This window comes from Rhamphochromis longiceps, linkage group LG9 (genome assembly GCF_057381845.1).
Source record: "Rhamphochromis longiceps isolate RC_006_pf linkage group LG9, R_longiceps_female_GT1.1, whole genome shotgun sequence".
NCBI classification, from domain to species: Eukaryota; Metazoa; Chordata; class Actinopteri; order Cichliformes; family Cichlidae; genus Rhamphochromis; species Rhamphochromis longiceps.
In genome coordinates this window covers 33,227,069-33,245,814 of record NC_140565.1, presented here as the reverse complement: position 1 = coordinate 33,245,814, position 18,746 = coordinate 33,227,069, and the positions used below count along the sequence as shown (strand labels likewise).

The window sequence follows — 18,746 nt, the reverse complement described above, 5'->3', positions numbered from 1 at the left end:
TACTATTAATGATTTTTAAAGTCACATTACCCTTTTACACACTAATAAACATGTTCACAAATTATTTTCCAGCCTGCTGTGTGCAAGTTTGATCCTCAGTTCACACTCTTGCATTGATCAAGTTGAAAGTTCTGCCTTTACTTTAAAAAAAATCCTTATTATCATAAAGGTCCTTTTTTAAATGTCTTTGTTTGTGACGTTAAAATAAAATAAAAATACTAAAACTGTCAACAGTCACACTGTAAGTCCAAGATTTAGAGATATTAACTGGAAATATGCTCTTGTGTAATACCAGTCTGAACCACAAGATGGCGCATTCAGCCTTTGTAGTACTCAATATAATATGTGTATATATATTTATATCATTTCATTTACCATAATTTTTAGTAGCCTGAAGACCTAAACATTACATTAAATTAGTTTGAAGTCATCTTCAGCAACACAAAATTATTTAAAATGGTAAAATGGCCTGTATTTGTATAGTGCTTTACACATGCAGTCATCCACCCGTTCACACACACATTCACACACTGGTGATGGCAGCTACATTGTAGCCACAGCCACCCAGATCCAGGTCCCTGACAGAAGCACCTAAAAGTAAGTCCAGCTGCCTTCAACTCAAGCTTTCCAGAGTTTAAACAAAAAATACATTTAAGCAAGAGTCTGGTTATAGTTAGTACCAGCACGTTGATCCTGTTAGCCAACATCCTGACTGAAGCTTTGCCGTTGCCATGTTGTGCAAAATGCAGTGGATAAAATCCAAGTAAATATAGTTGATGGAAATGCAACTAACACCCAAACATTTCAGTTTACTGAAATAAAAACATGTCTAAAAAGCAGCTAAATGGAAAAATAATGTGTGCTTATGAAACCAAATGAAAATGTAATTTGGGTGAAATTTGGTTCGCGCAACAAACATAAGGAAACATTTTTTGCATGTAGCGTTTTATTACTAGAATCATATGTGACGGTGTTGACACTGTATGCTGAAATAAGTAACCCCCCCTCTGGAAACTAACTGAAACTAAACTGAATTAAAAATAGCAAAAAAAGAAAACTAACAGAACCATAAGTTATAATTTGAAATAGCTGATATGCTCATGCTGTTACGCACTGTGTTTGTTCTTATTAGAGATGTTTTCTTTGTTTTTCCTGTTGTTACTTCTGTCCCGCGCTGCCCTCCGGTGGTGGCCGGCTGTTAGAGCGAGCTGACCGCAGGCTGAGCAGGCAGCACTCCCAGCAGTCGCTCACCCTCAGCCAGGCTCAGTCTGTCAGCTCGCTGACCTCTGACCTCTGGGACCGCAGCAGCGCTGAAACTCCGGGTATCTTTCCTCCTCGGTTTTGTTTCCTCCTCACAGCAGGGTGAACGCATGGGCCGACTTATGTTTCCCGTCTCTGATCCACAGATTAAACTAACTCACTGTCTCCTCGCAGCATTGTGCATGAAGGTCACTGTGGGGGTTTTATTGTTAACATTTCACAAAGAGTTTCACAGCAACAGAGGCAGAGTTTTCCAAGAAAGCAGAACAGAGTTTTCAACTTATTTGCTCTCACGCCTCTCTCTCTCTGTGTTTCTGTGTCTCTCACCCAGCTCCTGTGCTCCCTGGAGCGTACCATCAGGGCGTCCAGATGCAGCAGCAGCAGCAGTATCACGGCTACATGCATCAGACCAGCATGTCATCTGTCAGATCTGTCACCTCTCCTCCACACTCAGGCACCATGGTACACTCTTCTGAAACAAAGTTTTTTTTGGTCTAAATTTAAAGGGTTTTTTTCCCTGAGAACAAAATCCCTGAAACCCTGAAATCTGTGTCTCGGTCTTTTTGCAGCGTGTTTACCGTGCGCTGTATGACTACGTGGCTCAAGATCACGATGAGGTCTCATTCAGGGACGGCGACGTCATCATCAACGCTCAGCCCATCGACGAGGGCTGGATGTACGGCACCGTGCAGAGAACCGGCAAGTCCGGCATGCTGCCGGCAAACTACGTGGAGTGTTGCAACTAAAGCGGAGAGGAAGACGAGTTTGTGAGAGAGAGGGCCTGAAATTCACAGTTACATCCACCTTCAGCGTTATAAAAGCAGCTGGTGATGTTCTTTGCATTTCAGGGCTCATTTACATTTTCAGTGTTATGGGAAACGAGAAAGACAGGTGATAGATTGTTAGACTGTTCTGGTCAATTTTTAAAACAGGAAATTATGTTTAAAAAAATAAGTTTAATGGGTTTTAATTAGACGTGATGGATTACAAAGCTGCAGCTTCTTTGAGAATAAACACATCTGCTCAACAGCCAATCAAAGAGCAGTTTCTGCACTTAAAGGTGAAGGAAACTGACCAGGATGCAGTGCAGCGGAGCAGGGTGCGCTATGATTAAAGAGGGCTGTCTGAATGCTTGGGGAAGCCTTTCCTGTATCTGATGGACACAGATACGTCTATCAGGTCCATCGCTTATTGGAAAATACATCTACTTCAGCTCCATTCAGGCCTTTTCTACAGTATCTCCAAAATTATTCTTCTTGTTATGTAAAATTAGCATTTATGTTAAAAAAAAAAAAGAAATTTACAAAAAATCTACACAAAATATTATGAAGCACTGTCCAGAAATATGTGCAAAGTCATGGAAATCAATTTCACTTTTTTTTGACACAGATCTTAAATTATTACATTGAACACAAATCTGTAAACTCCTGGAGTTTCATCCATGTCCGTCCGAAAGCAGCTGCAGAATCAGCATCAGTAGTAACCTCGAGGCTCTGGTCACGTCTCAAAGTTACTGTATATGGTTTGAAACAGAGTGAAAGTGCGCCGAACGAAAGGTTTGGGATCTGAGCTGGAAATGAACCACAAGCAGCTTCATGGTTCTTCTTTAGGTGGCACTGAAATATATATTTTTTAATTTAGGCATTAAAAGTTTAAGAATCTATTGGGCAGAACTGTCTGGTGTAAAAAAAAAAAATAGATAGATAAACCTTTGTAGTTTTACACTGAGCGCTGCAATGCACTGAACATCATGAGCCGGTGATATCAGGTAATAATTGACCTGAAGGGGAATTTTCTTTTGATGAGCGGTGGATGAAGAGAAAAAAGCAGATGGAGGGATAAATCTAGCATGCTGTCATGTTTTATGAGAATATAGAAGTAGAGGAGCGAACGACAGAAGGATGCATGAAGAGAAGCAGTGAGAGAGACTAGAAACAAGTAACGTGTAACTTTTTAATCACCTGTGACAAACTAGAAGAGGAAATGAAGAAGGAATGAGCAGGATTAATCTAGTTTATAATACAACAGGAATTCAGACAAGACTCCTAAACTGCAGCTCTGGGTGTGGTCTGTGTTTTTAATACTGCCAACAACGCCCAGGAAAAGACCACAAAGCCTCGTTTCAGCTCCACATGTCGATTAATCCACAACAAATTCACTGTAATCTCACTACATCCACATAAAAGACTCATAAATGTTTCATACTTCAAATGAACATGTGATAAGCCGAATCAAAGTTCTTGTTCATTGTTGAAAACTGCTAATTAGACTCATAACTCATGATATAAGTCACTGCTTGGCAAATAATCCTAACAGGCACTGCAGTCAGCTCACATCGACACGCTGCAGAGGAGATGCTCCTTAAACATAAAGGCAAACAAATCTGAGAAAGGTTCTTACTCGGGTCATTCTTTAAATATTCAGATTACATTTGTGACTTTTACCTACTATGAAATGTTTCCGTTCTACAGTTTGCATTTTTAATTTGCATTTTTTTCCAAAATGTTTTAAGTTTAAAAGACTTTAAATAACAGAACAAACTAAAAAAAGATTAAGTTGATTATTCCACCCTCACAAGACAAAATCCCAGATAAACAAAAACAGATCAATAAAAAAGTCCAGCAGGTCCAACAGTGGCTGCTCCATCGGCAGGTTTCTCCACCCTCAACCAAATTTCCTCTCATCAGACGCGGTGTCCCTGTGCTCTGATCAAACTCACTCACTACTAGAGATGGACCGATCCGATATTACGTATCGGTCCGATACTGACCTAAATTACTGGATCGGATATCGGAGAAAAATAAAAAATGTAATCCGATCCATTAAATATCACGAAAGCACCTCACAAAACTTGCAACACGCCGTAACTCACCTCAGAACGTTAGCACGTCGGAGCAGTATGCATCACGTGATAGAGCAGCTGTGGCATGCGGGACCTGTCGGTGGTCTGGATAGCATTTGGAGCTTCGCTAGCAACCTGGCATTTCATCTCCGACAAAGTTATCCCCGAGAGAAGTAAAGCAAGTGTGTAAGTCCATCTCTGAATGTTTGTAAAGCATTCCCACGTTAAGCTTAACGAGCGACTGCCTCTCGCTCTCCGGCTGCTACTTCAATCGTGAAACTGCTTAAATCAGCTGATCGGCTTTTCTGTCGCGAGTCCGTCTCTCGTTTGTTTTTGGTCCACTTTGCGCCAGAAAGAGCAAACCAGCGGCTGAACAACAGCAGCACGTTTAAGCTTGATAAGCTGTTGTTACAATTTATTTAATATTACTTTCTACACCAGGATCTTTTTCTACGTAGCTGACGCTGGTAACTGTGCAGGGGCGGATCTAGCAAAGTTTAGCCAGGGGGGCCGATAGGGCATTAACTGGGAAAAGGGGGCACAAAGACATACTTTTCTTTCTTATTCTCATTTAAAATGTCAAGCTTTTAATAAATAATTATCTGACACCCAAAGTTTTAATTTGATGTAAAATGAATAGAAGTCAATTACTGTATATAGTGACTATTAAGTCTAATATATATACCCTAGTAAGCTATAGTACATTTTCCTTTGGGAAGGTACAATCTGTGCAGTCTGCAATTTTGTTGAAGAAAGATGTTGAATCTATTTAATATTTCTTGAAAAATAATTGATTTCTGTGCATTTTTTTTCACACTGCATCAAATTAAGGTTGATTACGTCGATTAAGCATCATGAGGTGGAGCGTGAGGGGTGGTTCCCTATTTTTTATTTATTTATTTTTGTTGTTGCTGGGAGTTGGAACCCTATTAGTTAGGTTGCTTAATATTTACGCTAAGTACTCTTTAAAATACCAGAATAGGGAGGATGGTGTAGGTTTAAGTTTATTAGATTGATCAGTATTGCTGAACTATGAAATATTTTTTTTTGTATACAGGTATAACAGAATAGCTTTAGTGTAGTTGTTGTTTTAAACTTGAGTATGAACTTGCAGACTTGCAAAATGCAGCAAGATATTTAAAAAAACAGTTTTGTTGATTAAAAAACACTATATCGGATTCATATCGGTATCGGCAGATATCCAAATTTATGATATCGGTATCGGTATCGGACATAAAAAAGTGGTATCGTGCCATCTCTACTCACTACAGAGTGGATCTGATGGATTTCCTGTTCTTATTGAATTCGTGTTCAGATGTGAGAAAGACAGTTTTAGTTTTTATTCTTTAAAATAAAAGGAAAATGCTGCCTACAGCTTCCCCCGTATTCAGAAGGCTCCCCACAGCAGGTAGCGGGTTTGTTTGGAGGGTTTTCCTGGTTTTGTGTCTGTGGCTGGAGTTGAACTGGGGATCGTTTTAACTGCTTCACTCTGGCACCACCAGAATAAAGAATACAAATGAAAACTGAATTCAAATGTTGGCGTAATGCAAATTTGATATGATGTCAACAAGTACAACGAGTTGTCCTGTTTTAGGACCATTATTAAGATGCATAGAAGAATAAGTGCTGTAAGACCTCTTACAGTCAGCAGGTGCTCATCAGGGAGCGACACCCATGAAACAGACCCCCTATTATCTGCGCACTGAGGTCTGAGGGACCTCCCAGGACCTCCCTGACACTATTTTCCACATTCCAGATATCTCTTGATCTCTAATGTCGAACACGACCTGCTCCAGAGCAGGTCTGTGGTTCTGAAAAGCCAGGATTAAACCAAAGTTACCTGGACGAGCCCAAATACTGCTCTGTCAGCCATCGATGCCAGTAATGAAACAAATATGGTCACATGCTGACACGTTTATGTGATCTGAAGGGAATCCAGAAAGCACAGAGAGATGAATTGAGACACTGATGGTTTTTGGTCTTTTTATGGGTTTTGTTGGCATTAAGAAAACGACAGATTGTCAGCAGACTTTCATTTGAAAGGATGCAGAAAAAGAAGAAGAGGAGCAGGGAATGAAAATAATTAGATCTGTCTTCTCTCTAGACGTGAGCCCGAGAATGAAAAGGAAAGAATGAAAAGTCAGAAAATACTTTTTTCTTAGCAGTGATGCAACCACAAGGAAGGAGTGGGGCAGGCGAACAGGAACAAGGTTTAGAAACCTCGAGTTTGAGCATTTATTTATCCCGGGTTTAATTCATGTTCAGGGGAGTGTGGTTTTGTTTTTGACTTCTGATGTACAGTAACCTGTCGACAAACCACCGACAGATCATCGGTTTTAAACAGCAGCAGTAATCTCTGTGTTTGTAAAGGACTTAACTAACACACTGTGTCTTTCTGTTTCTCGTGTCATGCTGTCTGAATATCTCTGCACACAGTAAAAGTTTATATTTCCTGAAATCTGAAGAGACTGTTTAAGTACGTCGGACTGGAGATTTCTGGACGTTGCAGACTATTTTGATACACGGGCTCCTGTCCACGTTTGGGAAAGTTATATTTTACTCTTGTGTGTATCCAGTAAGTCGTGTTTTTGGGGTTTCTTGTCTTGCTGTGTGGATTGCATCCCAGTCATGTACTGAATAAATCTTCACTCAGCCATGATTTGTCATTCTAGCTGGAAACCATTTTTGCATTTTGTATGTTTTATTTCATAAAAATAGATGCAATAGAATATAATTTACTGAATATTCATGTGTTGATTGTGTTAAGTTTTGAAGAGACGCTGTTTCTTTTGTTTTTGGTTCATGCTTTGATGATTTTTTTGCTTCTAATGTCACAGTTTTTTTCTTATTTACTCAGTATATCATCACAGATTTTACTAAATTTATTTACATATTATTTGAAATTATAGATCATTCAATCTCGGCCTGTTTTGCCATGTGATAATTGCAGTGTGTTCCATATGGGAGAAATAAAAAACAAATAAACAATCAACAGAAAAGTTCATCTTATTTAGAAATACGACTCAGATCCTGTTATTGCATCTCTGAAAGTGAGACGTTTACTGATGCCAACAGCAGATATTTAGCTGTTGTGTCACATCACCTTTCATGGACAAAAATATTTCTAAAAATGTGCAATGATGATTTTTAAAATGTATTAGATGTGTTACATCTAATCTGGGGGGGGAGGGAGCAAAAATAAATAAAATAAGACATCAGCTCAGCCGAATAATTACTTTAAATATGTGGACACAAGTGCAGCAAATACAGCATAAAGCTGAGCCATCAAAGGTGTGAAACACTAGGACATACAGCATGTTTGAAAACCATGACAAAGAAGCAAACTGAGGGTTTAAATACACACATAAGGTCATTAGTGACAGAGGACACATCTGGGGAAAAGAAGCACAGGTGAGCAGAATCTAACTATACAAGGGGACACAGAACTTAAAGCATGTGACATGAAGGAAAGTAAGACAGGAAGTAACAGAACACAAGACTAACACAAAAAAAAGGGTCAGAAGATGCACAGAAACGAGACTAGGAGACATCAAACAAGGAGCTAAGAAACATAAATACCTAAGTCAGAAGCACTGGAAATGCTATACCCAAAAGACTAAATAATATAACACTTGAATGTAAGCTACCTAATAAACCCAACAATAAATTGTGAAAACCACAAAACTCAAAACACGAGGTCAAAGATCCAAGAGCTCTGGTTTTTCTTGCCATTGAATGTGTGAGGTAGTTGAATGCAAGGACACTCTTAAAAAAATCAAAATAAATAAATCTTGACGTCAAGAGTTTCACTTCTGGTTAAAGTACCAGGAGATGATGTGGAAATGGTTACAGAATATATATACATGCATACAGTGTATTAGTAGTAGTATTGTTTTTGTTTTTTTAACTTTTATCTGTTTTTGTTTTATACTTTATCTCTGTGTGAAGCACGTTGTGATCTTTTATCTAGAAATAAATAAAACAAAATTTTACTTACTAACTGTTCAGCACCTTTCATCCTGGTTAGTGAAGTTCAAAGTGCTGCACAGATGACTGACAGTCTGATAGTAAAACAGAGGAAAGTCTAAAGTAGCAAAACAACATGCAGTGACAAGGAATTTCAAATAAATTGTAATAAAAATAAAATTATTTTTTATAAGTGGCATTAAAACGTAATAAATCTTATAAACAGTCAGATTAAGAGTTTGCCATTAAAAATATGATGAATAAAAATAATTAGCAGTTGTTGTTTTTTTAAAATAATATTGCTAATTCATAAAAAAATATTTTTTCTTTACTTTTATCATTCTTTTTCTCATATCTGTTGACCATAATTTTTTCTGTCAGTGCGCACTTTTCTCCTGTTGTATGTTCAATACAACAGGAGAAAAGTGCGCACTGACAGAAAAAACAAAGAAAAAAACATCTGTATATATTGCATATTGTGATTTGGATGTGTACGTGACTGAATTGTACGTGTTTGAACGCAATTTGTGGCTACAACAGCAACAACGTTAAACTGCACTGTCCCTTTTAAATAAAGAATTAGTATTATTAATAGAAAACAGTTTAAAAAGATTAGACATTCATTTTAAAGCATCAGAAACAAGTTTTCGTTCTAGCTGCATCTGCTAATTTATTCTGACATTTCGTAGAAACTCCCAGTTTCTTTATATCTGCAACAAGAAACAGTACTATTATTCATTCTTAGAATTAAATATGAAATGTAAGTTATGAATAAAGGTCATTCTTTCAGCACTTGATCAATTAAAGTTCGTTTTTATTCTGTTTTTTTCTCGGCAGTGTTCACTTCCGGTTTTGTTTCCTTTGCATTCGTGCTTCCTAAACTTCCCCAACTTGAGCAGAAAGTCCACAACTCAGGTCAGCTGTTCTCTGTAAAAGTTATATTATTCTTAACAATCTCAACCGTGTCCAACCATTTTTATACCAACACAACTGCGACCTGAACGGGGGCTGACGCCACACCACAAACTCCACCGTGACTTCTGCGCATGCGTCATAGTTAGAGTAACGGAAGCAGTACAGCGACGCTCATAGACAGCCTGACCGACGCTGAATGAGAACGCATTGATTTCGACTTCAAAATGATGAAATTTCTGCCGAAACTTCTGCTACTGGTGTTGTTAGCCTTTCCGGCGACTCTCCTTATCAAAGGTGAGTCTGTTTGTAAAGATACGAAGAAAAGCGCAGCGATTTAGGGGAAAAAGAAGTGTTAGCTGTCGAGCTAAGTAGCTGCTGTGGGGAAAGGGGAAGGCCGCTCTCCATTAAGCGTGCTGGTTGAAGTGAAGCGTGTATATAAAAATGAAGGGATTCATCGTAAATGTGGGGCAATTAGAGGGATATCTCCACGGTGGATTTCGTTTTCGCAAATGCCTCTTGTTGTTTCGTGTAATTTAGTGTAAGGTAGCTCACGTCAAGGTACTTTAAACGCCTGGTTAGACTGACGTGTCCTTACTGTTAGCAGGGAAGCTAAGAGGCTCAGTTAACGTGCTGCTTTATTTCAGCTCCTTTATTTCCTCTCTGTGTAAACGGAGCCTCGGAGTTGCCACACATAATATGATGTAATCAACAAAACTTGTGAAAGTTGCTGAAAAACGGGGTAAAGTTACTTTTGTTGCTACGCTAGCTTACTTAGCTTAACCCCGCAGAACTGAATCACAGAGGGACTGTTACTTCAAATGCCCGCTTAATTAATGTAAGTAGATAATTAAGTCTGTAAGAGTATGGCTTATTTACTCAATTGGTCTGCACACTGTGCAGCTGAACGGCTGTTTGAGGCCGATTAAGTTATCTGGATCGTATCCTGTTGGCTGTGATTGTAAGCTGTGGGTTAGTTCGGCGTTTACATGACGAAACGGACGTGTTGGCTTCCTATTTCTTTTAAGCAACACTGTTTTTACATCACGGGCCTGTGGATACGCTTTTAGAGAGTTTAACAATAGCAATTTTATATTAGGGTATTGATATTTGTAATCATAAAGTCTAACCAAGAACATGGTGTTGTGTGGATATTATGCACATCATTATTATCACGGTTAATAATGTTGTAACAAGTTTCATTTTAATGTGTTGGTTAATCCCTGGCCTTGTGTATATGCAGACAGAGTGAGGGGAAGTAGTGGGACTAACCTGACTGTGTTATTGGGTCGCTGTCATGAGTCATAAAACTAGGCAGCATGGTGGTGCATTGGTTATCATGGTTGCAAAACAGCAAGAAGGTTCTGAGTTGGAGCATCCTGGATGGAGAAGTCTGCAGCCCAAATAGATGCATGTCAGGCAAATGGGTGACTCTAAAATGATCTTGTGTCAGTGTCTGACTCTGTTAGCTGGGGTATGCTGCCTTCATTTGGATAAGCATTTAAACAAGTGGATAGCTGCACCCTAATTGACAGGGTGTGACTGCACTGATGAACTAAACAAAGGTATTTGCTTTCACGCAGATCTGAATGTTAAATGTTCAAAAATGTTTGCATGCTAGTGTTATTCGTCAATTTTCTTAACTCTTTATCCAGTTCAGCGCGGGCTCCATCCACACTGAACTGGACAACAGACGACTGTTCCAGCTGTCATGGGGCGAAAGGTGTGGTGCAGCCTAGGTTATGCTCTCCATTGTCATCTCTCTGCGCGATGCAAGCCCAAACTGACGTCACAACTGCTGGCATGTGCCACACTTTGGCATCATTTCAGTTTTTCATGCTTCTCTTAACTTTTGTAATGTGCCATGTGCAGCCAGCTGGGTGGAAGAGAAAACTGTTCGATCAACTTGGTTTTTTTGTTTTTTGTAAACTAAGTTTTTAGTTGTATATCAATACCACAGTTCAAAGGTTCCCTGATTACAGCAGATGTTGAAACAGCAGAAACTTCTACACTTACACCAGCACTGATGCAGACCAGTTCAGGAGAGAACTGTGGCGAGTACCGTGCGCCTTCAAGTTACAGTTTGCGCTTGATACAACCAGTGAACCAGTGTGGTGACCATAAATGCCAGTAAGGTTTAAATACATGTGACTCGCTACCGTTTAGTTCTAGAACTAAAGATGGCTCTTGGGTGAGAAGTGAAGTCCAGTTGCCTTCTTCACTTGACTTAGATCTGAGATGATGGTCGTCTTGGAAAATGTAGAACTGTTTTTGTTTGTTTATAATATATTTACATGGAGACTTTGATGCTTGTATCTACCTTTGAAAGATTGTGTGATGTTACCTTAACAAAATCTATCATCCCAAGCTTTAAACCACCAAAAGTAGAGTTTGTAATTTCCAAGTTTTTAGGTTGTAGTGAATGCTGCAGCTCGGTGTTTAGCTTGGTCTGGATCTGTTCTCCAGGCTATGCTTGGATTGTTCTTAAGCACACCGTGCAACAAGTTTGAGAACCATGTAGTCTTAGGTACCAGAAGAACATTGATGGAGTACAAAGTCATATCTGTGTTGTGGTCAATTTTAGGCTTGCATCCATTTTTCCAACCATCACGGAGCTCATTGGTGAACTGAAGATGTGCTTTAAATATCAGACCTCTGTAGCTGCTCCGGGGTCTTTGAACCATTACATGAAATAAAGATTGTTTATAGGCTTGGTAAAAATTCCCATACTTTCTGTCAGGACCAGTGGCAAGTGCCCAGGATTTGACTGAGGATGAGGAGGCTGAGGCTGTGGATGAAGACGTGGTGGACGACGTGAACGAAGAGGATGATGAGGCAGAAGTGGAAGATGATGATAACACAGAACTGGTAAGTGATTAAATTGGCTGTAGAAATGTTTTCATAGATGATGCAAGTTTTCGCTGTTTACTGTACCGTGATAAACGTGAACCTGTTCTTCGTCCCGTTACCTAAACCTGTGCGCTTATCTAGACGGAAGAAAAAGAAGATGAAGAGGAGGAAGCGTTGGTTGGAGAGGTGAAGGCTTCCCCCAACGCTGACACAACCATCCTGTTTGTCAAAGGAGAAGGTGAATGTCTTTGTGTATCCGTCCTCTTGTTTTCATTCAGCAGTTTCTAGATTTTCCTGTATTGAAACCCCCGTTTGATTCATGCCATCCTTCCTCTAGACTTCCCAGCCAACGACATCGTTAAGTTCCTTCTTGGCTTCACTAACAAAGGGTCGGAGAACTTCATCGTAGAGTCTCTGGATGCTTCTTTCCGTTACCCACAGGTAAGAAAATGAGCTGTAACAAATATTCATAGCTGTAGCTTCATCTCTCTCTAAATTTGTCCTGTTGTCCCCTTTCAGGATTACCAGTTCTACATCCAGAACTTCACCGCTCTCCAGCTCGGCACCGTGGTTCCTCCCAGCAGACAGGCCACCTTTGAGTACTCCTTCATCCCTGCAGAGCCAATGGGTGGGCGGCCATTCGGACTCGTCATCAACCTCAACTACAAGGACAGCAGTGTAAGCATGACTGGTTTAAGCTCTTCTAATGTCAGCGATGTAACAAATCAGATTCTGTGTGGAAATTTGGGACAATAAGTAGGAAAAAGTGATCTGTAGCCATTATTTTCCACCATTGCGTTTTGTTTCTTTATTTACATTTCTCATCCATTCTTTTCCCCACCTACAGGGAAACGTTTTCCAGGATGCTGTGTTTAACCAGACTGTCACCATCACTGAGAGAGAGGATGGGCTTGATGGAGAGACGTAAGCATGCATATATATATACACACCCAATCTGGCTTTTTTCCTCCCCCTTTGCCTGCATTTGTCCATAAACCCACCCTCTCTCTCTCTCTCTGCCAGGATCTTCATGTATGTCTTCCTGTCAGGTCTTGGGCTGCTCGTGGTTGTAGGCCTTCACCAGCTGCTGGAGTCCAGAAAGGTGCAGATACCATCAGATGAAACTGTTTTTAAAGAAATGGGTAGTTGAGGGGAAAAATAAACCCTTTGATGGTTTAGCTAGTGTTTTTTACATCAGGATCTGCAGGTGTTTGTCACAGACTTAAACTCTTTGGAGCTTTTGGCCAAAGCATGAGCTATATGAGGTTGAGTTGGTGTCATTAGCAAAAAAAAAAGAAGCAGACAGCTCATTCTGTGTTTGTTTGTAGAGGAGGCGTCCAGCTCCAAAGGTAGAAACGGGAACTTCGAGCCACAACGACGTCGACCTGAGCTGGATCCCCCCAGAAACACTGAACCAGATCAGTACGTACTCCTCGCACACATCCTGTGACCTCATCAGCTCGCACACAAGCTTTCTTTTTTATGTACTTTATTATCTGCAGACACAGAAATCCAACTGTTTATACACCACAAGTCTCAGATGAGATTGTCAGCTTCATCCGAACACTCCCTCTCAGAGCACCTTTTAAGCTTTTCTTCCTCACAGAATCAGCTGATTCACGCGTGCAGATGTATCTTTTGTAACATTGAAAACATTCACCAAAATTACATTTAATTCCTTTAATTAAACAAAAGACTACACGAGCTTTAACCATTTAAATATGGAAGTGACTCTGCAGAACAGTAGCATGTTGGCTGTTTTAGAGTGAAGTAACACGAGCACTGGACCACATGGACATCATTTGCAGTGAGCCACACGTTTCAGTGATATTTAAAATACAACCTGATTATAGGAGGAGGAAATTTCAGGTTTCAACAGTGCTTGCACAGATGGTGTTTAATTTCATTTCTTAGTACATGCTTAGTTTAGGGAGTTGGACTACTTTTAGGTTCATAGATTTCTCCAGGTTAAACATCTTAGCTTTCATCACGGGTCCCTGCAACCTCTGCTTCCTGTGCAGCTCTTGAGGTTGGCAGACGTCTGTAGAGCTGCTGTTTCTCTCCGCACCCAAACATTTTCGAGTTTATTATATGAACAGGTTCAGGATATTTGCTGCTGTTGCTGCTCTGTTCTTTCTTCCTGCTTCACCTGCTGTTTCAGAATGATCTTAATCCTTGACTGAGCACGAGGATCACTCACCTTCTTTCTCCTCCTCTCTCTGCTTTCCTTGCTCTCATGTTTTCCTGCGTCTTCAGTGCAGAGTCGCAGAGGTGAGGTCTGCTGCATGTCGTGTGTTTGTGTGTCTGTAACACAACTTTGGTCCTGATGTTGGAGTGTTTAGTGTTCTTCTCCCACTCCTGGTGCTCCAGATGTTCTGATCTGTTAGTGAGAAACTGCAGAAAGTTAAACTAAACACAGTTTCCCACTGACATCACGTCACATTATTCACCTGTTTTGTGATCAGACCATCTGGTTCTTGGCATTCTTCCTTGTGTGTGAAAGTTGGTCTTAGAGAGTGGTGGTCACAGTAAGCGGGGTTGTGGTGCAGCTGCTTGGTTGGATGTTGGCTATAAAAATGATTTTCCTTCTTTCATTTTTACTTAACCCAGCAAACTCCTCCAGTATCTGGAAAACATGTGAAGACGTTAGTGATCCCGTTGCTTGTTTTTGTCATACCTGTGATATTTTCATTACTGTTACAGATGTTATAAAATCCTCTAAAGTCTTCAGTTACAACTTTCAGTCATTTTTATACAAAAGGCAGTCAACCCAAGTTATCTGTCAGTCGAGTTGCAGGTGTAAAATACTTTTAGTCGCACATTACATGTGTGGTCATTTTCCCCCTACACACTGCTTGTAGGAAGAGAGTCAAAACCAGGTGTCGCTGCCTGATGGTAGCAGAAATAACAAAGTAGTTGAGCAGGAGCATCCTTTTTTTTTTTTTTTTTTTTTTGTTGCTTGAAGTTTTCTTTGGACCTTAAACAATAACTTCAAGGAAGTTTCTTTGGAATCACGTAATTATTTCAAAGTTCCTTAGTTTGCTTGTCAGATGTAATAAAAACCTCAAACCTGTTGATGGAGTCTCCACTGTAAATAATACACGTGTGAGAAAGCTTCAGTGAAATGTTTTTGGAAGACACATTTGGTTTTTTGGGGGTTTTTTTTAAGCATGTTCTGACCTCATGTTTGGCCTGATTCTGAGAACATAAAACCTGCAGGTGTGTGGCATCACCGCTCTGTTTTCAGAAAAAAAATTATAATTCACCTTCTTAACATCTTCTCCTCCTTCAGACAAAGCATCTCCCAAAAGATCTCCTCGCAAGAGGAACCAGAAACGCTCGGCCGGCTCAGACGAGTGACGGCTGACAAACGTCACTTCAACAAAAATTTCATCCACCCGTGGAGGAAGAGGAGGCGACGGGCTGAGAGCTCCACCGTGAGCACACTCTGCCCTCTGCTGAGGAACTTTAACCAGTGCCAAGCACAGCGATGGCTGGCTCAGCTTAAAAACTGTTGAACACACACACACACACACATACACTGCAGCCCCTTTTGTTTAACGATTACTTTTTCTGACGCTGTCACAGAGAGATGTGGGGAGGCTCATCCTCTAACAGGCATGTTGGCCGTTTGTTTTCTCTGAAGGTTGATGGGTTTTCTTCAAAGATCAGATTTTTTTTAAGCCTTGGTAGTACAACTGCTGACATTATCATTGTGAGACAGTATTGATTGTGTTGTTTGCCTCGCACACTGACGCAGGGCTGAAACGATCAGGATCATTTTTGTCTAATTCGACTCTTCTTTCAAGTTACTGGTTCAGAGTAGAAACACTGGTTAGTTGCAGCCCTGCTCTGATGTGTGGAGGAGCTACAGTAACAGATGCAGTTTTGTTGTTTTTGACATTTTTGTATATTTTCTCTGTTCGTTGATTTTGTCTGCACATAATTTTTGGTTTTGTTGGGATTTTGTAGACTTAATCTGCTTCCCTTGTGTCTGCTGTCCCTCTGTGTTTCACCCTTTAGTCACAGTCACTCAGTTTCCCTTCTGCAGATACTCAGTTTTTTTTGTGGTCTGATCCCGTCGGTCAGCTATCAGCGCCGTCCTTCTTAAACTGTAACTGACGTTTTGAGCTAACGTTTCAATGCTCATGTTATATTTAGGGGGGAAAGGTCCAAATCTTTGTCTAACAATGATGAAATATTGTTTTGGTTTAGCACAGAAAAGAAACCGGCCGCAGTAATGCAGTGCGGCCAGTAGGAGGTGGTACGAGTAGATCTCCAGAAACTCACCAGGCATTAATCTCTAGTTTCTCCTTATGTAATTGATTAACCGTGTATTTCAGCAGGCAGCTAATTATTGAGAGAGAATATGGAGATATTGATTATCTGCCTGATAAGACAGATGGACGACATGACATCCAGCAGCTGCTGAGTTTCTTGTGCTACAGAGGCTGTGACCGGCTGCCCGCCATCATCACAGTCACTGTGACGCAAACGTTCATACTGTGTGCTGCCTCAGCGTGTTTTACTTTACTGTGATATAGTGAAGAGCAGTCATGCTCATGTTCCACGGGGTTTTTTGGCAACTAAATCAAAGTTATGCAAAGCTTCAGTTTTACAGTGACGAACCTCCTGCAGTTCTGTGGTGTGCTGGACTTTTGAGCTTCTGAGCCAAATCATTTTAGCAGACGATGTGCTGCTGACTTTGTGCGTGAAGTTGATCCGTTTGAGTTTTTTGCTTGTCCTTCTACTTTTTGAGATTTTCAATTGTATTAAAATCCAGAGTTTCCAGCCCATGGTGCCGGGAGAGCGTCATGGGCTGGAAACGGTGACACGAAGCTCCATCATGTTAGAAAGTGTGCCAGTTGTTAGGTGGACAGACAGAAGCGGAGAAACGGATCAATATGGAGCTCTGAGGCAGGAACGGATCACCATCAATCAGCATTTGGCTCAGAAGCTGATATCCAGCACGTTATGTTGTTCACGCTGTAAACACAGAGTCTGCATGAATTTGATTTAGTTGGAACTAAACTCATTTAGTTCTTATGATTTTTCTTCACCATATCATAAAGAAAATGTGCGAAACACAAAATTTATGCCACTTAAATTTTTGGCCATGGTTCTTTCTCGACAAGGCTTCTGAGTTTTCTGTGCTGTGAAGCGTAAAGTCTGTTATTGTCAACGAAAATCGTCCAAGTCCTGTTTTTAGAACAGTTTTCATTTAGGAATCTGAAAAAGTTCATTAGGCAGAAAATGTTTTGCTTATCCTTCTTTAAATCATGTGAAAAGGTTAACTTGGTCTCTGGGAGCCTCTGAGGGGAGTAACCATCATCCAGCAGGTTCATCGATAGCAAGAATAATCTAGTTACAGCCTTAAGCATTAAAATGCATGAAAGCAACTTTCTTTTCTCTCATTAACATGAGTATTTTAACATATGAGACGCAACTCATGGGGTTTTGTGAAATCGGATGTTATGTTTCTCCCGGCTCGCCCTGTGAAATATCTGCATCGTGATGTTACGTCAGACCTGCGAGTGGAGACCCGAGTGTCTCGTCAGGTGGACTCATCAGCACTGTTGCGCTCGCTTCGGGCTCTGGCTCAGAAGATGACGGGTAAAGACTCATAAGAATCTAACAAACTGAACGGTTCGGGTCCTCTCCACGTGTGCCTGTTTTCTACCTTTTCCGTTTGTATGTTTTTATTCACTTCTGGCTTCTCTCCTCAAGCAGCCTGTGCAGATCAGAAAAATGTTGAAGCACTGGTGTAAATACTGGCTGACTTATGCTGATTTCAGAGCAAATTTACCGAGCTAATTTATTCAAGACGAAGATTGGGATTAAAGGGGAGGGGGGTGGGGTTTGTATACTGTACCACTAGGGGGCATCAGATTCTGCAGGGCTTGAGCATCAGATGAGGCTCCTGGTCTGCAGAGATGTCATTTCCTGTAAAGCTTTTTGTGGATATGGAAGTTGACAGCTGTTCACTGAGGCTCCCACATCCACAAGCAGCCAAGCTGACAGGTTTTTGTTATGTTTCTGTTTTTCTAAAATGATGGGGGCTGTAATTCAGAGATCTGAGCTTGTTCTTTTATTTGCTTTTAAATGTGCAGGAAATAAACTGAGGATTTGCTGTAGAGCTGCTGCTTCTGTCGTTTTTATTAACAAAAAAGAAAGCGTAAGATTTTCTTTTCTCCATTTGTGCAGAAAAGTGAAGAATGAAGGTTTTTACAGAGTTCAAAGGAAGCGGAAATGAGGTTTGGTAATGGTCAAAACAAAACTGGGTAGATGAAACAAGCAGGAAAAAATCTTACAGATGAGCGCAGGCAACAGTAAAAAATACTACAGATTAATGCGAAGTAATTCACGTGTTTAATTTTAGTATATTTAGAACAAAGTTTGTCAGTTACAGTTGGAGTATGAACGTTAAAGCTACAGAGGTTGCATGAGCACACTGCAAGCAGAATGAAACATGCTCACCACAGTGTAAACGTGCGTGGTCCTTGGTGATGTCATTAACTGACTGAAAGGCCCCCGCTGACTGTGCACTGGCTGGCCACTTCATTAGGCACACCTGTTCAATCGCAACTGTCTAATCTGCCAATCACACGGCGACATGGCTCCAGTGGGTGGCGCTGAGGCACGATGCGCTGTTAAGACATAAACCTCAGAGAAGAAGAAAGCAACTTTTATTTTGAAAACTCGCTCTCCTGCAGCTGGTAGGCTTTGCTAAATATGCTTCCCAGCTCATCATGGCCTCGCCAGCCTGACTCCAGCTTTTTCACGGACTTCCCCTTCAGTCTTTGGTAGTGATGGTGAGATGAAGCCTAGTGATGAACTGAAGCTTTTCATTTGCTCTACTGCGCCATCAAGTGGACGATTCAAGTGAAACGGGCTCTGTGATTATAATGATGTGATG

General features: G+C 40.6%; 2 protein-coding genes across 6 annotated transcripts in view; both read left to right on the top strand.

The window, feature by feature from the left end:
* The window catches only part of LOC146662678 (uncharacterized), a 76,169-nt gene extending 69,666 nt beyond the window's left edge, over positions 1-6,503 (top strand). For 2 of the 4 annotated variants that reach the window (XM_085419296.1, XM_085419298.1), the window contains 3 exons: positions 1,203-1,322; positions 1,592-1,722; positions 1,830-6,503. In XM_085419296.1, coding sequence (XP_085275422.1) covers positions 1,203-1,322; positions 1,592-1,722; positions 1,830-2,006 — 428 coding nt within the window. In that variant the 3' untranslated portion in view covers positions 2,007-6,503. The remainder of the gene's footprint in view (positions 1-1,202; positions 1,323-1,591; positions 1,723-1,829) is intronic. The other 2 variants (XM_085419295.1, XM_085419294.1) reach the window with 1 other exon arrangement.
* A 2,615-nt stretch (positions 6,504-9,118) lies between these two features.
* ssr1 (signal sequence receptor, alpha) lies at positions 9,119-17,966 on the top strand. 2 transcript variants are annotated; one of them, XM_085419292.1, is made up of 10 exons: positions 9,119-9,277; positions 11,721-11,848; positions 11,972-12,068; positions 12,168-12,271; positions 12,350-12,508; positions 12,678-12,754; positions 12,854-12,932; positions 13,159-13,252; positions 14,087-14,101; positions 15,123-17,966. In XM_085419292.1, exons 1-10 carry the CDS (start codon positions 9,208-9,210, stop codon positions 15,188-15,190), a joined length of 891 nt encoding a protein of 296 aa, XP_085275418.1. In that variant the 5' UTR covers positions 9,119-9,207; the 3' UTR covers positions 15,191-17,966. The 2 variants fall into 2 exon arrangements, with proteins under 2 accessions (XP_085275418.1, XP_085275419.1); XM_085419293.1 differs by lacking the exon at positions 14,087-14,101.
* Positions 17,967-18,746: the final 780 nt, after the last annotated feature.